Source organism: Brachypodium distachyon, chromosome 3, assembly GCF_000005505.3.
Source record: "Brachypodium distachyon strain Bd21 chromosome 3, Brachypodium_distachyon_v3.0, whole genome shotgun sequence".
Taxonomy (NCBI): domain Eukaryota; kingdom Viridiplantae; phylum Streptophyta; class Magnoliopsida; order Poales; family Poaceae; genus Brachypodium; species Brachypodium distachyon.
This window is the reverse complement of record NC_016133.3, coordinates 31,247,313-31,270,689: the sequence shown is the minus strand read 5'-3', so window position 1 is coordinate 31,270,689 and position 23,377 is coordinate 31,247,313. Positions and strand designations below refer to the sequence as shown.

Here is a 23,377-nt window from a genome sequence, read left to right as displayed (position 1 = left end):
GTGCAATCAAATAACTTTTATCACATATTCGTGTGTTTTGATTTCTAGTAGAATTCAACATGCCATGACATTCAATTGGTACGATTTTCTTAGAAGTAGTAGTGTTGCATATACATAAACTTGGCAGCAATATACAATTTAGTATTCCCTCCGTCCCAAAATAAGTGACGTTGATTTGTATGAATCTATATGAATTCACGTCACTTATTTTCGGACTGAGGGAGTACATAAATTAGCAAAATACAGAATTGTCATCCCGTAGCTTGGTCTGTGGGAGCATTTTAGTTCATACTGAGGTTCGAAGACCAAACTCTTGCCACCATGGCATCCCACGTAAGCAAAACCTCACGCGTGTGCATGTGAGAGAAAGCCCATATCACTATAGGCATGTAGATCTTTAATCGAGCATTGGTGATCCGGCAGGCACAAATCCTTTTTCTTGCAACAGCACACTAGAGTATATTAATGTATCCGATACCAAAGATTGCAGCCACCAGACGCCGGCAGTATTCTTGAAAAAAACCAGACGCCGGCTGAAAATCAACCAGCTGAGCAAACTGCAAAATCAAACCTAAAAGATGTTCAACCTCCACTATGATTAAGGTACTTCACAAAGTCGAGCTTCATGTTCTTCTCTATGCCCACCGTGAACCTCTTCACTACTCTAAATCTGCATTTCTTTTGATGAGTGCTAAAGGCCCATACTAGGGGTAACGGGTGGATCCGACGGTGCTCGATGAAGCCATGACAATAGGATGCGGCCTTGGGAATGGAGACAGTTATCAAACAATGTGATTTACATAAAGCGAGGGGTAGTTTTCAAAAAGAATATGACTGAGCTTTTGCTAGCGGTATGCCAAAAAGGTAAGATTTGGTCTCCGGACCAATTTTTGGACTAAAATGCTCTGGTTGACCAAGTTGTTAAAAGATGAATTAGATTTTGCAAGTTTATGTACTAAATTGCACATCTCGCCAAGTTTATGTATGCTCAGCGTTATTACCTCATTTTTCTCATTCCTGTGTTTTCGAATTTCGAAACCTTGTGAATCAAAAAGGTACACCACTCCCCACCCCCCAAGCTTTATTGTACTCCCCCGTCCCATATTAACTGATTCAAATTTGTCAAATATATGGATGTATCTATGCCTAAAAAAGTCTAAATACATGTAATAAAAAGTCACTTAATATGGGACGGAAGGAGTACATCTTATCATCCAAGTTGTAGTTGTGATTTTGGAAGACATGAGTGGTTTTGTTTTTTTATCCTCCGAATCATGTATGTTTCCCCCACCTCTCTGAATGAATAAAGCTCACCATTCCTCTATTTTTTTTAAAGTAAAGACGTACTTTTGAGGTTAAAAAAAGCATGCTCATTTTGCCTTTTAATTTATTTTTTCTACTAGCAAAGGCCACGTCTCTTGCAAGAAAAGGGTATCATCACAAGAATTGCCACGTCAAACCAAAATCGGCAGATTTCATATCTTCATAATCAACATAGAAAACTAAAACTTAACGACCGCACAAACACAGCTGACAACACCTTTCTGACGAGGTTCTGCATAAGTTCCACGTACATTTGGCATGGACATTTGGAGAAGCAAAGCAAACCCCGAATTATGACGTCCTTAAAACGAGTCCAGATTAGCGGAAAGTAGGCACTTTTACACAACAGATTAGTCTCGCTCCACATCACCTGGGCACCACGTTCTTGGACCTTGAATCTGGTATGAGAAGGCTTTTCTTCATTAGTTTTTAAGGTTCTGAATGATACCCAGGCAGCACAACGGTATGGACCAGGTGCAAGTGAAAAGCACACCACCAATGTGGCGATACAGCCGAAAGATCTTGAACCTGAATCAACAAACCACTTGTGCCTTTTCCTGTGCATTTTCCTATTTTCTTTTTACCAGAAGAAAGGGCCGAAAGGCTCACAAGACTAGTTCTTTTGTTTTGTTTATTTTTTCTGATCAGTAGGGTATTAAGGTTTTTTTTTCTATGCAGTAGGTGAAGAAAAACAATGCATAGATCTTTGAGTATTCAACTAATTCAGAAAACTCAAACCTAAGTAGGCATGCCACTATTGGCATTACTCCGTATGAAGTAGCCAAAATGTCAACTCCTATCATGGATAAACAATGGGCCAGATAAAAAATGAAAAAAAAAAACTAGCTCTCCGTTGGCAGGATTGAAAGCATCAAAGAATTTGCGATCATCTTTATCGCCACGTACTTCTAGGGAGTATGGGTTGGATTCTCTTAACTTTTTTCACTTATGTTACTAATTTCTTCACACTTTTGACGTGGGGTTCATCATGCCTGCATCAGCATTCAGCAGAAATTTTTCTGATCATATATACTCAACATCGGACATTTTTCTAGCTTAGCTTGGTCAAGATTCCTGAAGTAAATTCAATCACCCATCACAAAAACGTGACCCAAATTCATGCAAGTGTAAAGGAGATATGTCCATGCTGTCCATGCATGCGCATAAAAAGTATGTTCACCGGTAATCTGGTGCAAACCAACAATGTGTTTGACATACCTTCCTCTTTGCTCTCCAATCCCCACTAATTAGCACATTTCCTTCCCTGATATGGGAAAATAAGACCAGTATTGAAGTACGAGCCACAAACTAGTTAGAGTTCATGATAAGTTGCCAAACCAACAATCCAACATGTCTTATACTCCCAATAACTTATAAAGCTAACCGTAAGCAAATCATCAACTAACTCACCAACTCCTCTTATCATGAACAAACTGTATGCAACAGAAAGTGCAGTAGAAAAGAAAAGCATCAGTACCTCCTCCTTGTTCGCCGGGCTGAAAGCTCCAAGCCGCTGTGCTCACGCCCATTCCTTTAGTCACGAAAAGTGTGCCTTGCTTTTGATCCCGATGAGGCGATGGTGAGTATGCAGCATAAAGTGCTGATTCAGTTGCACCACTTTGTTCCTTGGAATAAAGCAACCTTTTAGATAGCTTCGCCTTATAAAACCCACAGATGGCTTGGAGCAGGAGTCATATTCTCACACAGAAAGAAACTAGAGCAAGCAGTTTTCAGTAAACAGCTATGGAGGGCTTCAGCCAGAAGCATGTCATCGGAATTCCTTTGGCTTCCTTTGCATATGCTGACGAGGAAACACAGGGAAAACTATCCTGTTCTGCCTTGGTTCACAAGAAGGGTAATAATCTCGCGATCTTGTTTCTCGTTTCTAGTTTCCAACTATGTACTGTAGTCTGTATGTCGATCTGATTTTTTTATCCTTTCCATGGCACAGATAAGAAGAATTCCATCATTTATCGGATGAGCAGGCTAAGCCAGAAAACAGAAAGTTATGTGCAGGGCTTCAAAGAACACAGTGAGTATTCCATCTAATATCTGATTTTTCCAACTTGAGTTGTTACACTGACAAGGCAACAAGTCTCATCACCAATACGTCACATTTTGCCCTGCAGTAACTCTGGGATCGAACCTTTCAGAAACTGTGAAAGGGAAATTGATCTTGGGTGCAAAGGTTCTCCAAGCTGGTAGCATGGAAAAAGTCTTCAGGCAATACTTTCCAGTCAAGAAAGATGAGAAGCTATTGAAGGCTTTCCAGTGTTATCTTTCAACCACAGCTGGCCCAATAGCTGGAATGATTTTCATCTCAACCGAGAAGATTGCCTTCCATAGTGATAGGCCTTTGGATTTCACATCGCCCAAAGGGCGCGTCACAAGGGTGCCCTACAAGGTAATTAAACTAAATCCCCTAGTCAATAGTCTAATTTTTCTGGATAAAAAATCTGGTTAAGAAATATGTCGTCATGCACTTGAACTCAAAGCTAATGAAATTTATGTGCTTTCTACAGGTCATGATCCCTACAAAGAGGATAAAGAATGCTGCAGTGAGGGGAAATTTGTATAATCCTGATGAGAAGTACATTGATGTAGTTACAGTTGACGGGTTCGATTTTTGGTTTATGGGTTTCATCAGTTACACAAAATCATTCAAATATCTTCAGCATGTAATTTCCGAGTTGAGATGACACACCTAGTTTGTAATCCCAAACATACTGTGTACCATGTTGAAATGCATATGTACATTGGACAAATAGAATTTGAACAATCATACTGAGACGAAAAGCATTTTTCTTGACAATATTCTCAGAGGTTATGACTGGCGGGCGAAAATATAATACTTTACAATTACGCCTGAGGTGATTACTAACTAATATGAAGAAAATTGCTTGCCAAGTGGTTATAGCCAGGTTCAGTTCTGGAAAAGAAAATTCATCTAAACCAGATATAACAGCAAAAAAATGATTATATTGAAGGCCTTGCCTAATGTTTTTTCATTAAAGGAGAATATATGTTCAACAGGTTTTCTACTTCAATGAAGTGACAGCTCTAGATGAGACTAGTTTCGATGATATGCTTGAACTCTGGCACGAAGTTAACGTATGGATTATGTTAAAATGGAAGTATATTATCATGTCTTATGGATGGATGGCTTGGTTATATTTTATTTAATTATTTTGTATATTTCAAATTTGAAACCATTTCAGGTGCCTGTTAATTCTCGTAATGTTTTAGTACATTGATGGGCGTTATGGTCTTACGGAGCAATTTGTATTACCATGAGGCCAATAGGTATGGATATTATCATATTAGGCAGTAAACATTGTAATAATTGCAGTCATAGGCACTCCCTATATCAAAACCGAATAATATAAAATCATTAACAACATGGACAAGGGAATCCAGACTTATTTATATAATTGATAAGGAGTTAGGAGATAATCACCAACACATACGTTCCACTATAGTTGAACATCGTTGCAAAATGGCTGCAGAGCAAATGTACACTAATTTGTGTGTTTATAGGAACCAGAATGGTAGGGTTTTGCAAAATGGCAGCAGAGAAGTAGTAGGATATGGTTGCAAATTCAGTTGTACTTGGATGCTAGTTGATATATGACAGAATGACAGTTGACACAATTACACAAGGAAAGAAGAACCTTGTGTTGATTGATTCCCACTAAGAAAAGAAAAGGTGCTACTTCAGATCAAAGATAGGCTAATATAACTTGAATATGTGGCAAATTTAGTACGTTCGAAAAAAATTCAAGGTGCCAGCAATTGAAATTACAGTCGCATAGTGTTATATCAAAGACAACCTTCCTGCTCAAGTAAATAAAGCATTGCATATATAAATAGTGACCAGATGATGACTCTGTAGGTGAAAGTGCTGACTTAATCATGCTACATTATTCTATCAAAGAAAGCCACTTCTTAATTCTTAAGCTATGCCACCTTATTATAATGGATAGAAGCAGGGACCATTTCTTACAACAAAAGGAAGTTTGAAGAGAACTATATCCAGGTCATGAAGGTTATGCAGAACTTTGTTAAAGTTACATATCCAAGTGGTAGCATGATACCGCGTCAACAAGTACCAACCAATACTGTGTTCCCCACCCAAAAGAAAGGAAACCAGTTTCAAGAAATAATAACTTGTGTCCACTATCCCTTACAATAACATCTCACAAATATGACGTATTCACAATTCACCTGAGAGTGACCAGGATTCCATATTGTGGTGAAAAGGCCATGCAATTGCTAACAAGAAAGGTAGAAAAAAAAACTAATATACCTACTCATAGGCAAACAGCAATGCGCTTTGCAGGGTCATTGACCTCACATAGTATCCCTGCCAAAAGACAAAAGAAAAACAGTAGTTCCAAAAAGTCAAGCTTTCAGTTGACAATGTGATGATGACTCTACATCATATTGTAACGTTTCTTTGCACAAAAATGTATACTGTACTAATTCAGTGATGCTGCATTATTTCTATGAGTATTGGTTAGTTGATTCTTCTGCCTGGTAAAAGAGATATACAGCACAAAAATTAGTCTAGTGGCACATTTTTCATGCAAAAAAAGTACTAAAAGAATCAAGTGTCTTCAGATGCCTATTCAAACAAAGACACACAAATAAAGTCATATTTATTTACCTCTGATCGTAAGAGCAGTAAGTCACAACTCTCTGTTCCATTCCTAAGGAATAATTGCAGCACCCACATTGGTACTGACTGGAGAACAGCAACATGTTACACGTACAGAAGGTTCCTAAATTAATATGATGAGAACATGATGCATGTTACATAAAAAAATGCGCAAAAGGTGTTGATGAACATCTTAAACTTCTTCTGTGTGTCCTATTAGTTTTGGACGCTAAGAAATGACTGATGTTTCAGCAGCTTCATGACTGAATTTTTAAGTAGTTAAAAGGGAAAAGAAGATGCGTGCAAGGATTTGTCAGGCTGGAAGTAATGATTTTCTTTTGGACAGAAACATTGGACAGGGGAGACCCCAACTTTGTATAATATATTAATAAAGGAAAAATATTTACAAGAAAAGGAGGGCCAGGAATGTACAAGAACTGCGTGCAAGGATTAATAAAGTTGCAGAATCTGAGAGCAGTCATAGATTCCTTTTGAATCTAAAAGACTAAACCACGACATCGCTCCTAAGAAGGTGTTCCCAAGACCTAGAGCTCAGTGGTATATTGTCAAGGATCTTAGCAATCCTTTGCTTCTAGATGTGACATGCTGCTATGATAAAGATCTCGAGGACGAAGGGGCTATGGAGGAGGCTGCGTCAGTTAAACTCTCCGCACATTGAAGTCTCAATCTGTGCCAGCAAGTGATGCATGGTTTAAGGGGTGTCAATGTTGCATATGACACAAGTTGTAGTATGGCTCTTCAAACAAAATCTGGTTGAGAAAGATGAAAAGTTGTCGAATACTTCTGAATTCTAAATATCTACTGAAACCGGTCTCTTAACAGGTTATTTGTTAAATCAACTACTAGTGTTCCATTCTGTATTGAAGACCCAGGTGACAAATTTCTTCAAAATGTCCTATTAGCAGGAATGGGGGAGTTGCAGAGAAACTTTCTTACAGGTTGCAGAGAACTTGAGGTTCTTTTAAAACATAAACTGTAGCTTATAATTAAAAATTAAGGTATTGTGCCTTGTAAACAACAATGTCTTGGTTCAGCTAAAATTTGAAACAACTTTAACAGCATTAAAGATATCTATATTTCCATTCATGCCATGCAGAGGCACAAGCATTGGCAAGCATGTGTCAGTTTACCCGTGGGCAGTTAATGGCAATCAACTATGAGCTATGGCCTTGTGCTGTTTTTTCGTACCTTTCCTAAACAGTGTTTTATTTCGTAATTCTCTGCACCATTAATATTGCTATGATTGCATGCACTCACAATAGCGACGTAAAAATTTGACTGTGCAATAGACAGATGGCAACAATTCAAGAATGCTAAATATACTTGCTAGTGCAAAAGAAGATATTTGAGTTAATCACCAGTAATCTCCACAGGAACACCCCCCTTTCACAAAATGGTGGAACCTGGAGTTATCTCTAACAATAATATCTCTGTTTTCTACCTTAGAAATGAACTTCAGTGCAGAATGGCAGTCTGCACAGATACGCAAATTCTTCTTCACGATGATTGGTTTTGTAGCAGGCATGCTTATCAAAGCAAAAGCTACGGCAATCCGCTCACTGTGATAACGCAGAATCCTCTGCTTTGCAGTGTCTTCTAGGTTACATGGCAAGAAGCGTGTGTCCGGGACATAACCTTCCTCCTTTATCCTCTCATAGAGTTCCTCGAGCTTTTCATATATCTTCTCCTGCTGTGGGTGTGACCAATCTTCTGAACCAAACACATGAGTTTTCTTGTTAGAATCAACCCAGCTAAAACCAGGCAGCTTCTTAATCCTGTTATCCCTCATCAACTTCCTGACTGCCTTCACATCCTCCCATTGGCCCAATGATGCATAGATCCCAGAAAGAGACACATGAACACCAGTGTTATCTGGCTCAAGCTTCATCATGTTATCTGCCGCAATCTCCCCCAGCTCCTTGTTTCCTCGCATCCGGCAAGCTCCAAGCAAGGAGCACCATCCATAGGCATTGGGCTTAACAGGCATCTCACCTATAAATTTTTCTGCTTCGTCTAATCTCCCAGCTCGTCCATACATATCAATAATACAAGAATAGTGCTCCCCTTTAGGCTCAATACCATGGTGATCCTTCATGGAATAAAAATATTTCAGTCCTTCGTCCACTAACCCAGCATGACTACATGCTGTAAGCAGGCTGACAAACGTAATGTGATTTGGCCTGATACCACTTGAGGTCATCCTATCGAAAGCTCGGATTGCTTCCCTACCATGACCATGTTGTGCTAATACATTGATTGCCGCATTCCAAGCAATATCAGTATGGTATTCAATCTCCTTAAATAACTGAATGGACAAACTTATGAGGCCACATTTTCCGTACATATCCAAAAGAGTGGAACTGACAAAGGAGTCACTGATCAAACTTGTTTTGATCACTTCAGCATGCAGCTGGGCACCTTGTTCAAGCAGAGCCTGCATAGCACAGCCCTTGATCATGCTCGAGAAAGTAAATTCATTGGGTTCGACTCCTTGCCTCCGCAGTTCAATAAACATTAGAAGGGCCTTCTCAATACAGTCAGTCTCGATGTAGCCATCGATCAGCGAGGTAGCTGACACAACGTTCAAACTTCCTTGGTCAATCTTCACCACACGAGCAGCATTGTCCATATCAGCAGCCTTAGCATACATGTCAGTGAGCGCATTCCTCACCGCAACCTCCTGTTCAAACCCTGACTTCATTACACAAGAGTGGATGGCTCGGGCAAGCCATCCATCCTTGAGCCCTCCCGACGCACTCAAAACACTACATAGGACATGCTGGTCAGCTCCAACCAGTCCCTCACGTCTCATATCCCGGAAAGCTATAACGGCCGCCTCAAGGTTCCCATTCTTGGCGTACCCATCGATCATGGCCGTCCATGCAACAGCATCCTTTTGTGGCATTTGGTCAAACACCCTGCACGCTTCGACCAACAGCCCGGACTTGGAATACATATCCGCAAGGTTGCTCGCGACGAAGAGCTCGGCGTCGAATCCGAGCCTGACGCCGACGCAGTGCAGCTGCGCCCCGGCGTGCCGTGCGGCGAGGGCGGCCGCGGCGCGCGCAGCGCTGGAGAGCGCGAATTGCGTGGGCACGAGGCCCGCGCGGCACATGGAAGAGAAGGCGGCGAGCGCATCGCGGTGCATGGAGTTCTGCGTGAGGCCGGAGACGAGGGTGGTCCAGGAGACGAGGTTGGGGCGGGGCATGGCGTCGAAGAGGCGGACAGCGGAGGGGACGTCGGCGCAGTGGGAGTACATGGTGATGAGGTGGTTGGCAAGGAAGGTGGACGCGGCGGCCGCGCCGGAGAGCACGAGGCGCGCGTGGAGGCAGCGGCCGAGGCGGAGGTCGCCGGCGCGGCCGCATGACTGGAGAGGGGCAGCGAGCCGGAGTGAGGTGGCGGTGTCCAGTGAGCGGGAGTGCTGGCCCCTGAATTTCCCCATTCGGGTCAGCGGGCGGGGTCTGGCCATGTATGCATTGCCCATGGGATTTCGAATCCCCGTGGTGGTCAAATTCTGTAGCAGCTTCACTTTCTCTAGTACAACATTTCAGATTGCACCTTCTCTTAAAACTTTATGTGGATTTGCAGTTAAATTCCTACATTCCAAATCTTTCGCACATGCCAATATGTTATCCATTTCGGGAAATCCGGCAGGATGTTAGCACAGGTTAACCAGCTACGGCTCAAGTTGCCACTCGTCACCAACTAACTGAAGAATAAGAAAACCAAGAACAACGGGCCATACTATACAAGTTTAAATTGATGATGGCATCAGGCTAAATAAGAGAGAGAAAAGAACTGAGCAATCGCCAATCTTCCCCTTTAGCACTACAGTAGTACATCTTAGCAAGTAATTACATCACAACTCAGTGGTTCTTGGGCTCTGCAAAGATGCCCACTGTTCTGTGGAAGAACTATACAACTCGCCCTCCACAAATCACAAATCCAGTCCAAAACACTGGACTTCTCACGTTACTCATAGAATAAAAGGCTCTAGGACTAGCAACCGTGCCGTGGTGTAAAATACCGGCGCATCTACATCATACATAACTCATGAAAACTTGGAGGTGTTCAGCCTGCCCCACCACTTTCGCTTCGCGGAGTTGGGTGACGACTCGTTGCCCCCACTCGCAAGCTTGTTCAGAATCACCTTTGTCTCCCTTATGCGGGAACTGAAATCCTTCTTCCATGAGTCAAAGTTCTGCTTCAGCCTGCGGAGCTCCATGTCTGGGTTCAGGCTGGCGTCCGCCTGCCCAGACTTGACCTCAACCAAGAACTTGGCATCATCAGCAAAGACCTGACTCCGCTGCTCGAATTCTTCCGCTAGGCGGCCGATGACGCTGATGCTGGCGTTCATTTCCCGCCCAGTGATACGTGGGACCAGCTGGGAGCCCCCTCCGACATGATTCCCATTGCTTTCCCAGCTCTGCTCCACTGATGAATCAGACATCCTAGGTGTCTCATCCAGAGCAAGACTCTTCTTCGCTACCGACAGGCTTGATTGCAATGACCGCATTTGCTTCTGCCACATTTCCTCCATCGCTTTCATTTTCTGCTCGTATTCCAACCATCGGTTTTCGTATTGCTGAAGCCGCTGATGAAGCATTTCATTCTCTTCGTCCTTTTCTCGAACAGTGGCCTCAGCCCTTAGGATTCGCCTTTGTAGCTCAGCCAGGAACGATGCCTTGATCAAAATTTGGTCACCCTCTGCTTCCTGGAAGAATTGAATTCAAGTGTTAAGCAAGCAGATAGAGTTTTCTGCTGTTCTAGTTACCAGATGCGCCAAGAGGAATGCCATCGGTAACGACAGTACCTCACACTGAACATGCATATAAAAGGAGCAAACAAGTAAGAGAGCAGAGACACAAATATGATGTACCTTCTTTGATTCAAATTCTCTTAACACGTTCAATAGATCAACATTGCCGGCACATCTTCTGACAAGACAACCACGAATACCTTCATATTTATGTTAAGACAACAAGGAACCAGAAACAGTGTTATTAATGCCACTTCTATTTTTACAAAGCCTCTTGAAAATGAGAAATCTTCTTACCAGATTGTATTACCACTGAAGCCTTCCGTATCTTGATGAAATATCTTCTAGCAAGCCAGCCTCTTAGATTTCTCTGCACAACAGTGGCTGCTCTATGTTTCCTCAACAGAGACGAATAACTCTGTCTTTCATTCTCACCACGAATGACTGCAAGGTGAGAGCAAATCCAGTCCATACAGTAAGATCAGTAAAAAAAAAGATCTAGCGACAAGGAAATACAGTAAAATGCATAAAGACCATGGTTTTGATGAGTTACATGATTGAAGAGCCAAAACTCCTCTAATGCGTTCCCTTGCATGGCGCCGTGCTTGATGCCCTCTGAAACAGCTTTGAACCCTTAAAACACCATGGAGAGTACGATTTCGCGTGTTCTCAAGTTTGCCAATCTTCAGTTCCCAAAAAACATGGAGAAGCAGCAGAAGATAATTGTCATTAAAAATTTACAAAATTAAGTAGCAGATAAATGTATAGATAAACATTCCAAGACAAAATAATAATATGAATAATAAATTTTACAAACAAACTGCAACTATGTGTAGTTTGCAGACATAAACCATGTGTTCAAAAAAATAACATTGGCCAACAGCCCAACACCTTTGCTTGGAAATATACAGAATTGGAATGGTTCAACCAATCATGCAAATTAGAAGGTTCAAATCCTTTTTTTTTCATTGCTAAACAAATCATTAGGTGTACTTAGTTACTGCTAACTGTGTGTACTACCATATACAGAAAACCAGCAAATCACTAAACATATCTAGGAAATCAATGGAATATCAAATCACTGAATGAACCATATGTTGCCGTAAGTTTCAGGATGGGAAGTATTGACAAAATATGAGGGTTTTGATATATTTTGAAAATATATAATTATGACAATACTGTCAGGAAGTATCAATAGGGATATGGAACCTCAGCTGACTATCGGGATAGATGCGTATGAAATACAGTGATTGCCACTTTACCAGGGACATAAATAATAAAACAAGACTGCTTAACTGACCTGACCAGTTCGGAAGAACAATTTTGTGTAGCCAACTTGATACATCTCAGGCAAAATGTTGAACTGATGAAGAATTGCAACTGAAACACTAAGTGGGTCTTGAGATGCGACATCCTCAAGAAGAAGAAACCCATACCTGATAACTTGAATTATTAACTTTTTGCATACAAAAATATGTAATCACAAGTTTAATGCACATATCCACAGATTTTGATTTACCGCCGAGCAAACTTCTGATGAGTCATTCTCGTTGGATACCCAGATCTTGAAATTCGGACAACCTCAAGAACCCCACAGCACTTGAGCTGTTGAAGCACAAGTTCTTGTCCATAAATTGAAGGGAGTTGCAAATTATTCGGTTTGATACAACGTATGAAGTGTGGTGTCGTACTTTCAAGTCTTTGCATAAGTTGGAACAATTGTCCCTACAACAAGTTTACATACATGGTCAGTAAAAGTTGACCCGTTTCATTCAAGATCTAGCAAAATGGTTATTTAAGAGCACAGATGTCTGACCTTAAATTTCATTGCTACACTTAATTTCTGTGAATCAGCAGCATTAGGCCTATATGGAACGGATTCTAAATTATCAGATTGAGTAAGCATCTTAGATGCAAATATTTGTGGTATAGAAGATTTGCATTTAGCAAGGAGCTGAATTGAGTCCATATGCAATAAATCTCTATTCTTCTCAAGAAAACCTGACGTGTCATATGCAACCTGATCATCAAGAAATGGAAATCATGTTGGTCTAGGGTATAAAGAAAGATAAATGTAAGTATAGCAGTGAATATGTCACAACTTCCAACCTCTCCTGCATAGTGACGAACAGCAAAAGCCTTGCCTCTTTCACCTCTGAAGCAAGAATTGGTGTCAAGATGTTGCTTAAGCTTGTTTGCAAAAGTAAGGTCTGTAGCATTTGGGAAAGTAGATTCCTCATCCAGCAGAGATAATAACCCCAGTGGTCTCTGCGTGCAGTTAAAAAATGTACAAGATAAAGAAGGTTAGGCAGTAAGAATTCTGTGTGGCTGAATAGTAACAGTTTTCATGCCAAGTAAAAACCAAGAGAATTTAAGACTTCAATTTATCAAGTTCTCAAATAATGATAAGAAAGATGGGTCTACATGATCTATTTATTGTTGATGCCTTAAGTGTGAATCAGATATAGTGCTACAGAAGTTGTTGAGATTCCAGGGAGGTCAACCCAATATCGTCTTTCAATGGGAACCCAGGATCCCTTTTGATAAGATAGTATGTGTTCAACCTTGTTTTCCTTTTCCTAATGCTAGGTTGAGAAAACCAGCAACTCCATTTACTTCTAACACATGTCCCCTTTATTCCTAAAAATGAGAGTACCCAGATCTTGGTACGCATTGTAGACAAACATTTCCATTTCGAGTCATGTATTTTCAGTTAATAGATTTTTGCTTGCTAATAAGAGGATAGAAATTACAATAAATTTATAATATTCTACATCACCAAATTCCAGCAAAAATAAAAACATTTATCTTTGCTAATATGAAATAAAGTAGGCAAGCATTTTAAGGAAGTACTGGTAAATAACAAATTACAGCATTCTCCACTGACTAATATAGTTCTGATTTCATATAATGACAGCAGTGAAAAGGATGTACTGGTCCATACTTTCTCAAAGAGATTCAAACAGTCCTGGTTGTCCTCAAACTCAACCTTAGCCCAGTCAATGCCATCTTCAACGTATTCCTGTTCACAGAAACCACGGGCCAGATCTTTTTCAGAAAAGGTGCAACAATCTCAATTCCACCTTTCTGAATATAGTTAATGCAGAGGACTAGATAATAGCAGGTTCAAGAAGCATGTGTGTTTTTCATCTTAAAAGGGTAAGGAAGAAGACTAGAGTTTCATCGCTAGTGTTTAACATTACAGTTACGACAAGATTTCTGCAACAATTATTCTGTAAGCAAACTTCATGGAATGCTAAGAACAAACAGCAACATTTGAAGGGTTTTTTTAGTGAATGATGTTTAAGTATTGTATAGCATATAGAACAAGGAGAATCACTACGACAAAATGAACACTTGCGGATACAGTGATACTACTGACAAGTAGAAGTAGCAATGCTGCAAGATGCACTCTGTAACTTTAAACATAACAATAATCACCTCTTGCTCAAGCTTAAACAAATGGCGGTTGAAATGTTGTTGTAGCCTCTCGTTTGCGTAGTTAATGCAGAACTGCTCAAAACTGTTCTTCTGCAAATTTGTAGAATGTCATGAGAAACCATTTGTCAATTTAAATGTGACGAGTGCAGCTCAAAAGCAAGTACATTACATCAAATGATTCAAAGCCGTAGATATCAAGAATACTGATTGATCTCCCAGTTCGACGCTTGCCAACTGAAAGAGACTTGTTAATTTGTTCTACAAGCCACTCAAACAAACTTGCATAGAGTGCTTTCGCTAGTGCATCTCTTGTGTCCATTGCCTGCAATATTCAAATAAAGGTGGGTGCATGAGAGTTTTAAATTGAATAACCCTTCAGGGCTACTGCTTTACCTTGCCTTTAATCAGAAACCATACTAACCTGTGTGAGCGTAAGTTTCTGAACTATATTTTCATTGTTAACTTTCATGTGCCGCTTTGAGAAAGCTAAATTGAGATCTTCAATACTGCAGCCAAGAAGTCTTGCAACCGTTTCCGCAGCTGAAATAGCAGGACCTATTCTGTTAAGTAATAAAGTAGTGCTACCCATCGATACGGATGCTAATTCGTTGTTGGATTTTCAAAATTGCAGAATGCAGGGCTCTTGACTCAAGATTGAGTTTCATGCACTATGTCACAAAGACGCCATGCTGTCTACGCCTCTGAGGCTTCAACATGGACTCAACTGTGTCTGGAATCTAACCCACTCCAGACCCTCCTGTGGTGTCGATACCAAACTTGCAGCCAATACAATATTCTTCTCATAAATAGGCATGTGTTCTAAATAACCTTGATAGATCTTAACAATAAGAGGATAGCAGGCAGCTTTTAAACTCTGGGTGTCACCAGCTTAAGTTTCATGCAGCACTCATGTTACCGAAAATTTTGATATATTATCCACGAGGGAATACAAGCATTTCTAGTCGCACTTCAATAAGTACTACAAAATCATCCACAGCCATAAACCAGCCTTATCTTAGATGTTGCAATATCTAATTAAGATCTATGAAAAGAGCGCTTTCAAACTTCCAGTTTCCAAGAACAGACACAAAACAAGATAGGCCAGAAATGAATCACTGCAAGGTATACAAATGAGGCTTTTTAAGGTACAATTTACTACTGCCAAGGGTGAGTAGTATAGATTAGATCGGACCGTTGATTAGCTTGGGTATTAGACTTTTCTGTTCGTAAATAATATTTTCCTCGAGGATAGTTTGGTCTTAATGGGTCGATCTGATCCCATCCTTGTTCACCATTGGAAACTTGCGGTTCATAGCGTTATCTTCTCCCTGCAACAATGCCATCGCTCGCTCGGCGCCGACATCGACGCTCACGCGCCTCTCTCTCGTCAGTTGGCTATCTGTCGGCATTGAAGTTCCCTGATTTTTCATGTTTCTTAACAATGTTGCTGCAAGGTCGCCGAACTGGTGCTGCTCCTCCCTGCCGCCTGTTAAGGATGGGAAGTGATCCGCCGGATGATGGGGCAACAGAGGTAAAAGAGCTCTGCGGGGGGGCAGGGAGAGATGTCACAAGCAACTGAGAGAGGCAGCAGGAGCAAGGATAGGGAGGTAGGGAGATCTGGCGATGGCCGCCCGGCAGCTGCAAAACCAGCCTGAAGTGTGAGGGAGAGACGGCACATCAGGGTCAGAGGCTGACTCAAAACAGAGTTTTGCTTCCAATTTAGCCCTTGCAGCTGCGGGATTTCTTTCTTGTTTCTTCCAATTTTCATCCTTGATTGAAGAATATTAGTCACTTAGTCGGCTAGTATCAGCAAATCTAGACCATTGCATCAATTGAATGGACTGTCCATATTGATTGGCGTGTACCATAAAAGTCCTCATGAAAATACAACTTTTGGTATCGTTACAATTTAAGTTGAAGAACTAAAGCTAACGTGTACTCGTGAAGATGAAAAAGATGGTAACAAACAGCAAAATGAGTAAATGAGGAGCGGAAGAGACAAGAAACATTCAGACAAGGGTGGATGGGTAGTTAGTTTCAATGCATGCTATACGGGACCAATCAGCAGCAAGGAGTCCATATCTGTAGAAAACATGCATGAGGGAACAAGAGTCATAATGCAGAATTCGGCTTGCAAGAGATTAGTTCCTCAGGCAGCTCGTCACGTTAAATTTATATTTGTTAGAATTAGTCTGTTCCTAAGCTTTCTTGCAGATAGATTAGTTCCTTTAGATTAGACTGGGACAGATTTGTGGAACCAATGTACCCATTTATGAATTAATCAATGAAACAGCCAATACACAAAGTTAAACCAAGCTTCACAACCTATCTACCTCGTCAGGGACAATCCCTGCTAGTGGTTAGATGAGGGTTTGGCCTATCCCCGGTCTTTGAACCCATTGGGACCCCGGCCCAAGGTCCACAACAATAAAGTAGTGTAAAAAAAAGTCCACATTAGAATTATCTAAAAGTTATGGTCACCATATAAACGAGTGAAAGCATAAATGTAATGTTTTGTACCTTCTTCTATAACGATCTCAACATGATTTTCATCATCAATAACTGTGAAAGATACATCTCCCAGCCATAGCACAGCAGAAACCATTGCAAAAACGTTATCTTGGTCCTCCTTGCTGATATGAACTATGTTCATAGCTTCCTAGAAAAGCAGGTAGCAAAGAACAAAAACAAGTATGAAGATGCTTTCATGGAATGAGCCTAATATTCCTTTATTGTGCGCAGGTAATGGAAAAGGGGTACTTTTTGTAGAATGAGGCAAATAAAATGTTATACCGTTACAGTGTGAAACATTTGGGCATCATCAACACCAGCAATCGAATAGCAACAGCTCTGCTTTAGGTATTTGTATTCATCCACCTTCTTCAAATTCAACTTCTCTGCATCAGAGATGTAAAAGAAAGTTCATGCAATTCAGTTAAGGAGCATGCAGTGCAAAAAAGGAGAGCAACATCAAAAGCAACATGAATTTGTCATTTAGAGATATGATAGCATAAAATCTACAACGGAAACTAAGTAGCACAAATCATATTTCGCTCGATAAATAGAAGGAAAATGACTATATTAAAACGAACGAGACTATCAAGCAAATAAGCTAGTGGCTAATGGATTCAGAGTTAAACAGTGAATGAATAGATTATGTACCTCTGAGAGACGTTGGTGCACCAGCACATAGCTGATAAAATATATGGTAGGAGCGCTCACCGACCGCACATTGTACAACCCTTGACTACCATAGTCAAAATAAGGTCATATTAGCTTCTTATCAATTTATCATGGAACAGCATTTTTTATAAACAATGAAAAAAAGGATAAGCGCAAAATTAAATGTTACCTTCTCAAGTAGAACTGTTCAGTTGTGCATGCAGAAAGATCATCAGAAAATTTCATCAATATAAAATCAAATATGTAACCAGGAAGTGCTAGTGGTTTAGATAAGATGTGCCTGGTTTTAATTACGTACATGTTTGAATCATGGCACGACATATTCTTCCGGTCGTACTGAAATGGATTTCAATGAGCTTTCCCTGCAATGAAGAAAACAGATATTATATCATTTTTGTTCTGCACTACAGTATCGTGATACCAACCAGAAAACTTACAAAGCGACTTGAGTTATCATTTCTTAATGTCTTTGCATTGCCAAAAGCCTCAAGTATTGGATTGGTCTGTAGGATCTCATATTCTATGCCACTTCCTCCCCCGAGAGAAGCAAGATACTGCATGGCAATCTTTGCAGTTTCTGTTTTTCCTGCTCCACTCTCACCACTACATAAAAAATGACATATTTTATCAATTGCTCACCATGGTAACTCAAAATGGTCGCAATAAAACAGAAGAGTTAAAACAGAAAACTTAATTACAAGTTATTCGGCGAAGCAACTTTCGTTAACAAAATTGTTTTGTCATCAGATTTTTGCAGGACATACTAATCCATGTGGCTTTTCAAATCTATAAGTACATAAAAAAATGGAAAATCTGGTGCTACAACAAAACGTTGATCTACCACATTTGTACCTACTTCATGCGAACCAAGTACATGAAATTTTATGGTGGCAACATATCCGGTGAAAACCCCACATTCAGTGCAAACTTGCAAACTATCATCGTAGGCTATTACATAAAAAATGCATGGCTTAGATCAAAGGTGGAAGTCCCACCAACCACTTAAACACAATGGCAGGGGGTTACATGCAAAAGTGCATTTAGGTGGTTGGTGGAATTTCCACCTTTGATCCGACTTCCGAGCCATGCGTTTTTAATCTAATGGACTACGATGATATTTTGCAGGTTTGCACTGAATGAGAGTGTTCAGTTGTTCACTGGATACATCGCCTTTTATGATTGATGTGCCTATCATATCGGTTGAAAGCACACTCAGCTCTTAATTCATGCAAGCCAAAAAAATAGTGTATATTTTAATCATCTCAAAAAGATCCATAGGATGTGAGCTTAACTGATAAGCAATGCAGGCACTTCACTAATGAGGCAACGAGTGTAAGTACATTTGGCAGGATGGGTCACTATTTTTCTGTTCCGCAAAAGGATACTAACCTTATAATAATGGACTGGTTAACTTCATCTGTAAATGAATATGACACCGAGTTAGCCATACATGTATGCAATACCAGAAGAAGTGTCAAGTGTCAACCAGAGCAGACTGACCTCTTTTCATTTCGCGAAGTGCTGAATCTGCTATTGCGTAAACATGTGGACTGTCCATTGTTTTATTTTTATATGAATAAATGTACTCGTTACCATACAGTGGAACTTTCTTAAAAGGATTGACGGCCACCAAAACTGGACCTGCTTTAGTCTACATACAAATAAAATATCATTAAGAAAGCTATGGAACTCCATAAGAAAAGAAAAAAGTTTAATATATGTCCTCACATAAATCATGTCTTGGGAGTATCTGTACTGCAAATTGTACAGTACTGACGGTTCACTTAGATAACTTAGCTGCATGAGATCGTCCACTCCATCAAGAATTTCAGGATTTGCAGGTTGAAGGCTCTCCGTTTTCGACCTCACTACCTTTAATAGGAAGATAGGGAGTTAAATTACCGTAGTCTCAAAGCGATAATCGGATCTTCTGCACAGATATCAGGTAGCTTACTTTGCCTTCAGAAACCTTCAGTACAGACTCATCGCCAGAGGTAGTGAGCACGGTGCATAAGGCCCAATCACCATTTGGAAGCTGACAAAAAACTCTATGCTTCTGCAAATGTGTAGGATAAATGGTGAATTGGCATTGTACTCCATGTTGTCAAAAACAATACTCCCTCCGAGCCATATTAATGGTCTCAAATTTGCCAAAATATGGATGTATCTATGCCAAAAAGCGTCTAGATACATGTAATATGTTGACAATTAATATGGATCGGAGGGAGTACAAGCATTTCATTTAAATTGCATAAAATTTCGGCTACATTCACAACGTGCTTTCTAGCTGAGTTACCAAGATCGCAACAGCAAAAGAGTAGGAACAGTTGGAGCAACATTTGTTGATACAAATTTTAAAAGAAAAAAAATCTATTAACTAGTTTAACAAACCTATAAGTAAACATGCAAAGATCCCTTACCCCATGAGAAGTGGAACGAAAAATGTTTAGTCTTGAAGATTTTTTAATAAAGGTACAGCTACTGACAATATAAAAATACACTTTTCAGTAAAAGTAAAATAAACAAACATCACCCATGTGTCACATTAATGTTATTGATGTTGGTAAGGGGAAACTTTATGGCAGATGGATGACGTTTCGATAAAAGCCTGGAAGGCTAGAACTACGAAATTTACATTTTTGGAGTTCTTGCCTCTTGGCATTGCCTATTTATAACTACAATACCATGCAGAAAAACCTAAAATACACAAAAAATGTTAGCCCTATCTTGGCATCAAGCTCAGCCTAGCATTTTATTGTTGTTTCTGGAAATAACCTCCTACAAGTCCTACCGCTGGTTCACATGACAGTCTCGTAAATTTCATCAAAACTACACCTAAAAACAGAATAAAAGGTGTTCACTAAAATTCAGAAATCACACAACATTACACTATACAAGCTCACCAAATTTCGGACATCATAACAAATTCTCGCATCCAGAAATGTCGGAAACAACAGGGGAAAAAACAAGGGAAAATTCACCTGTTTAGCACCGTAAGAGCTCGTGTCACCCCACCTCGTGTCACGTTGTGAGGGGCTGGCAGCGGCGGCCGGCAGCGACTTCCGCGGTGTCGCCGCTGCAGAAGACGCCGAATCGACCTCCCCGCCACCTCCACCACCCTCCTCCTCCTCCGTGGTCCCCGCCTTGGAGCTGTAGGGGGAGTCCGCATCACCCTCGACCCCAAACACCTCCCCTTCTTCCACCGGCGCGGCCGCAGCCCGGCGCCCAACGCCGTTCGCCGCCGGCTTGCCGCCAACGCCAGCAGACGCGGCCGCCGTGGGCGAGTACCTGTAGTCGAGCGGCATGGACCGCGCGGGCTGCAGCTTAGTCGGCATGGTCCGCGCACGCAGCGCCGCCGACTTCCGCACGGACCGCACCTCCACCGACGCCATCGCCGGCCGGCGAGCCCGAAACCGCCCCGCACAGAACCAAAACCCCCGGTCCCCGACGGGATCTCCCCCGAAACCACCTCAAATCCACGCAACCCCTCCTCAAAACTCCCCTCCCTCCCTCACAGCGCCAATCGATGCAAACAACTCCCAAAAATCTCAAAAATGAAAACCAGAGAACCAGCCGATCTCGCGAACCGCCAGGGACTCCCGGCAGAAACGGCAGCAGGGACGAGCTAGCTCCCTCCTCCCCGCTCCCGTAATCGCGGATGCGCAACTCACCGCGTGGCCGCGGCTCCTCCTCCACAGCTCGCGTACGCCTCCGTCTCTCTCTCTCTCCCCCAAGCCAGCGACAGAGACAGAGTCACAGAGGAGGAGGAGAGAGACTGTGGGGGAGAATTATTTTAATGGAATTAAGGCGCCTCGCTTTAGTATCGCGAATTACATGGGACTAGTGGTTTAAAAAAATGTTCAAATTTAAACGGGGGCAAGAGAGAGAGGATGGGGGTGGGTGGTGGTTTCGTAACTGGGAAGGTTTTGAATCGGCCACATGGCAATGCTCTCGCACACTCCACTCGCAATAATTCCGCCGCTGCGGAATTTTATCCGGAATACTCTTTTATCCGCATCGGAAAAATATGTGGAAAAAAGCGGGAACGGCTTGGTGGTTAACGGCGCTATAACGGCTACGAGCCGTGCAACGGTGCAAGCAGTTGTACTGAAAATGGCCAAGCGCACCTCAAGTTTTTGAACAATACCTCCTCTTCCTTACGTAGCCGTGTACGGTAGCACGATGAAAGATACATTATACTCACTTCGGCCAGAATTACTTGTCGTGGATTTACTAAATTGCATGACTTCTGTTGGTTGTCAAATTTTATAGAATTTGACCAACGTTATAACAGAAAATATCAACTTCTCCGTTAGATTTATTGTGAAATATATTTTCATAACATCTTGATTTGACACAGCATATACGTTTTGCTATAGACAATGTCAAATTTTAAAAAGTTGGCGTCAAAATCTATATGCCGTATAGTTTGGAGCAGATGGGTTATTTGAAATTTTGTGACCATGTTAATACACATTGTTCAATACTACCTCCGTCCAAGAATAAGGGGCGTATTAGTTTTTCTTTGATCAATGCTTTGATCACAAATTAATCTATTAATATATTATTATATGACATAGATTCATATCTGTTGTAGTAAGATAAAACACTTATATGGGCCGGGCCGTAAATCTTACGTGGCGACGACCAAGTCAACATTTCGCAAACACAGGTCAAGATGTCTACGTGGCACGGTCAATCCCACGTGGCAGAGGAAGAGTAGTTAACAAGTCAAGCCTCTCATACCATGGTCAAAAGGTCAAATGAGTTAGAGTGGGGGGCAAGAAAGGTGAGAGTAGAGGGCCCTTAGTTCATGGTGGACCATGGACCAAGCCCTACTTTTCTCACACGGTACACACAAAAGTTATTGACCAAAAGAGCTACTTTTACCATTTTGCCCCCACTTGTCTCTCTCCCTCAAGGGTAGCCATGGTCATTTGTCATGGATCCCTAGGCTATAAATACCCCCATGAGGGCATGTATCATTCACTCTCACGTGAATAAACTCAAGGGGAGAGGGTTAGAGCCTTTTGCAAAGAGCTCTGGTTTCGAGATCCAGGAAGACGCGTTCGGCCCGGACTCGAAGGAGAAGGGGTTGGGTTAGAATTCCGAAGGTAGCTTAACCTTGATACTTGGAAAGACGCGTTCGGTCCAAGTACGAGGTGGCCCCGACGAACCTCTCGCCGAAAGGTGTCTTGGGAAGATCCGCTCGGCCCAAGCCCTAGGCTAACAATCCCCTCGAAGCCTTTCCTAACATAGGATTAAGTCGCACCCGCAGGGTCGACCGAACCTATCCAAAAAATATCGACGTGTCAACTTGTCCAAGTGTACGGCGACCTTCGCTATAAGGCCGGCGTACACGCCCTACCTTTATCCCCGTACTTGAGCCATCGAGCATTGCCACCCCTTACTCTAATTGTTGTCGAGAACGACAACAATATCCATTATATTCCTACTCAAGGATATTTGCTTATGGTTATGGTTTTGATCACATTAGTCATATATTCATGAAGTAATTTGTGATCAAAGACTTGGTCAACCGAACCCTAATATGCCTCCTATTGTTGGACGGGAGGGAGTACATACAAAACTTAGATATTTAGAACCTTTTAATATGTGCTCTCATGGCCTGGGAGCACAACAGCAAGTTATGGCAGCAATGAACACTACCTCATATGACACGATTCATCAAACCAAATGAAGGTTTGATTGAAAGATTATTTATCTTTTTGTTTCTCCTCTCCTGAATCATGACATTTTTGGCATGAGAAATTGCTAACATGTGTGCCCTTGCCGGATATTTCCAACGATGTTGGAAAGTTTCTTGTTTATGATCAACCACTGACTTATTAACAGCTGTGTGTACATCGATCATAATTTATATCACACGAGTAAAGGAAGGGGCTAGAGAAGCATCGCATGCAACTGTGCATCAAGTCTAAATAGAACAATGAGAATATGTCAGGATTTGAAAAATCTAGAAGATGTAAATG

General features: G+C 41.4%; 3 protein-coding genes and 1 long non-coding RNA gene across 6 annotated transcripts; 1 reads left to right on the top strand and 3 right to left on the bottom strand.

Moving 5' to 3' along the window:
- Positions 1-1,454: 1,454 nt before the first annotated feature.
- LOC112271585 lies at positions 1,455-3,032 on the bottom strand. The gene is made up of 3 exons (XR_002964803.1): positions 2,801-3,032; positions 2,542-2,587; positions 1,455-1,721 (listed from the first exon to the last, which is right to left on the bottom strand). It is a non-coding gene; the product is annotated as an uncharacterized LOC112271585 (long non-coding RNA).
- Positions 3,008-4,135, top strand: LOC100825945 (putative GEM-like protein 8). Its single transcript, XM_003574048.4, has 4 exons — positions 3,008-3,178; positions 3,275-3,355; positions 3,453-3,727; positions 3,846-4,135. The coding sequence occupies exons 1-4, from the start codon at positions 3,067-3,069 to the stop codon at positions 4,020-4,022; spliced, it is 645 nt and encodes a 214-aa protein (XP_003574096.1). The 5' UTR covers positions 3,008-3,066; the 3' UTR covers positions 4,023-4,135.
- LOC100842147 (putative pentatricopeptide repeat-containing protein At5g52630) lies at positions 3,962-9,643 on the bottom strand. Of its 3 annotated transcripts, none has more exons than XM_024461082.1 (3): positions 7,360-9,643; positions 5,990-6,067; positions 3,962-5,856 (listed from the first exon to the last, which is right to left on the bottom strand). In XM_024461082.1, the coding sequence occupies exons 1-3, from the start codon at positions 9,483-9,485 to the stop codon at positions 5,802-5,804; spliced, it is 2,259 nt and encodes a 752-aa protein (XP_024316850.1). In that variant the 5' UTR covers positions 9,486-9,643; the 3' UTR covers positions 3,962-5,801. The 3 variants fall into 3 exon arrangements, with proteins under 3 accessions (XP_024316850.1, XP_024316851.1, XP_003571917.2); XM_024461083.1 differs by having other exon boundaries at positions 3,962-5,686; XM_003571869.4 differs by lacking the exon at positions 3,962-5,856 and having other exon boundaries at positions 6,010-6,104.
- A 152-nt stretch (positions 9,644-9,795) lies between these two features.
- LOC100825630 (myosin-1) lies at positions 9,796-21,198 on the bottom strand. Its single transcript, XM_003574047.4, has 23 exons — positions 20,366-21,198; positions 19,339-19,440; positions 19,113-19,256; positions 18,885-19,035; positions 18,774-18,801; positions 17,822-17,987; positions 17,683-17,746; positions 17,554-17,567; positions 17,364-17,448; positions 16,995-17,098; positions 16,722-16,860; positions 14,623-14,741; positions 14,371-14,523; positions 14,202-14,291; positions 13,705-13,782; positions 12,870-13,028; positions 12,577-12,780; positions 12,280-12,485; positions 12,061-12,196; positions 11,314-11,443; positions 11,058-11,204; positions 10,881-10,960; positions 9,796-10,715 (listed from the first exon to the last, which is right to left on the bottom strand). The coding sequence occupies exons 1-23, from the start codon at positions 20,774-20,776 to the stop codon at positions 10,053-10,055; spliced, it is 3,573 nt and encodes a 1,190-aa protein (XP_003574095.1). The 5' UTR covers positions 20,777-21,198; the 3' UTR covers positions 9,796-10,052.
- Between the last annotated feature and the right edge of the window lie 2,179 nt (positions 21,199-23,377).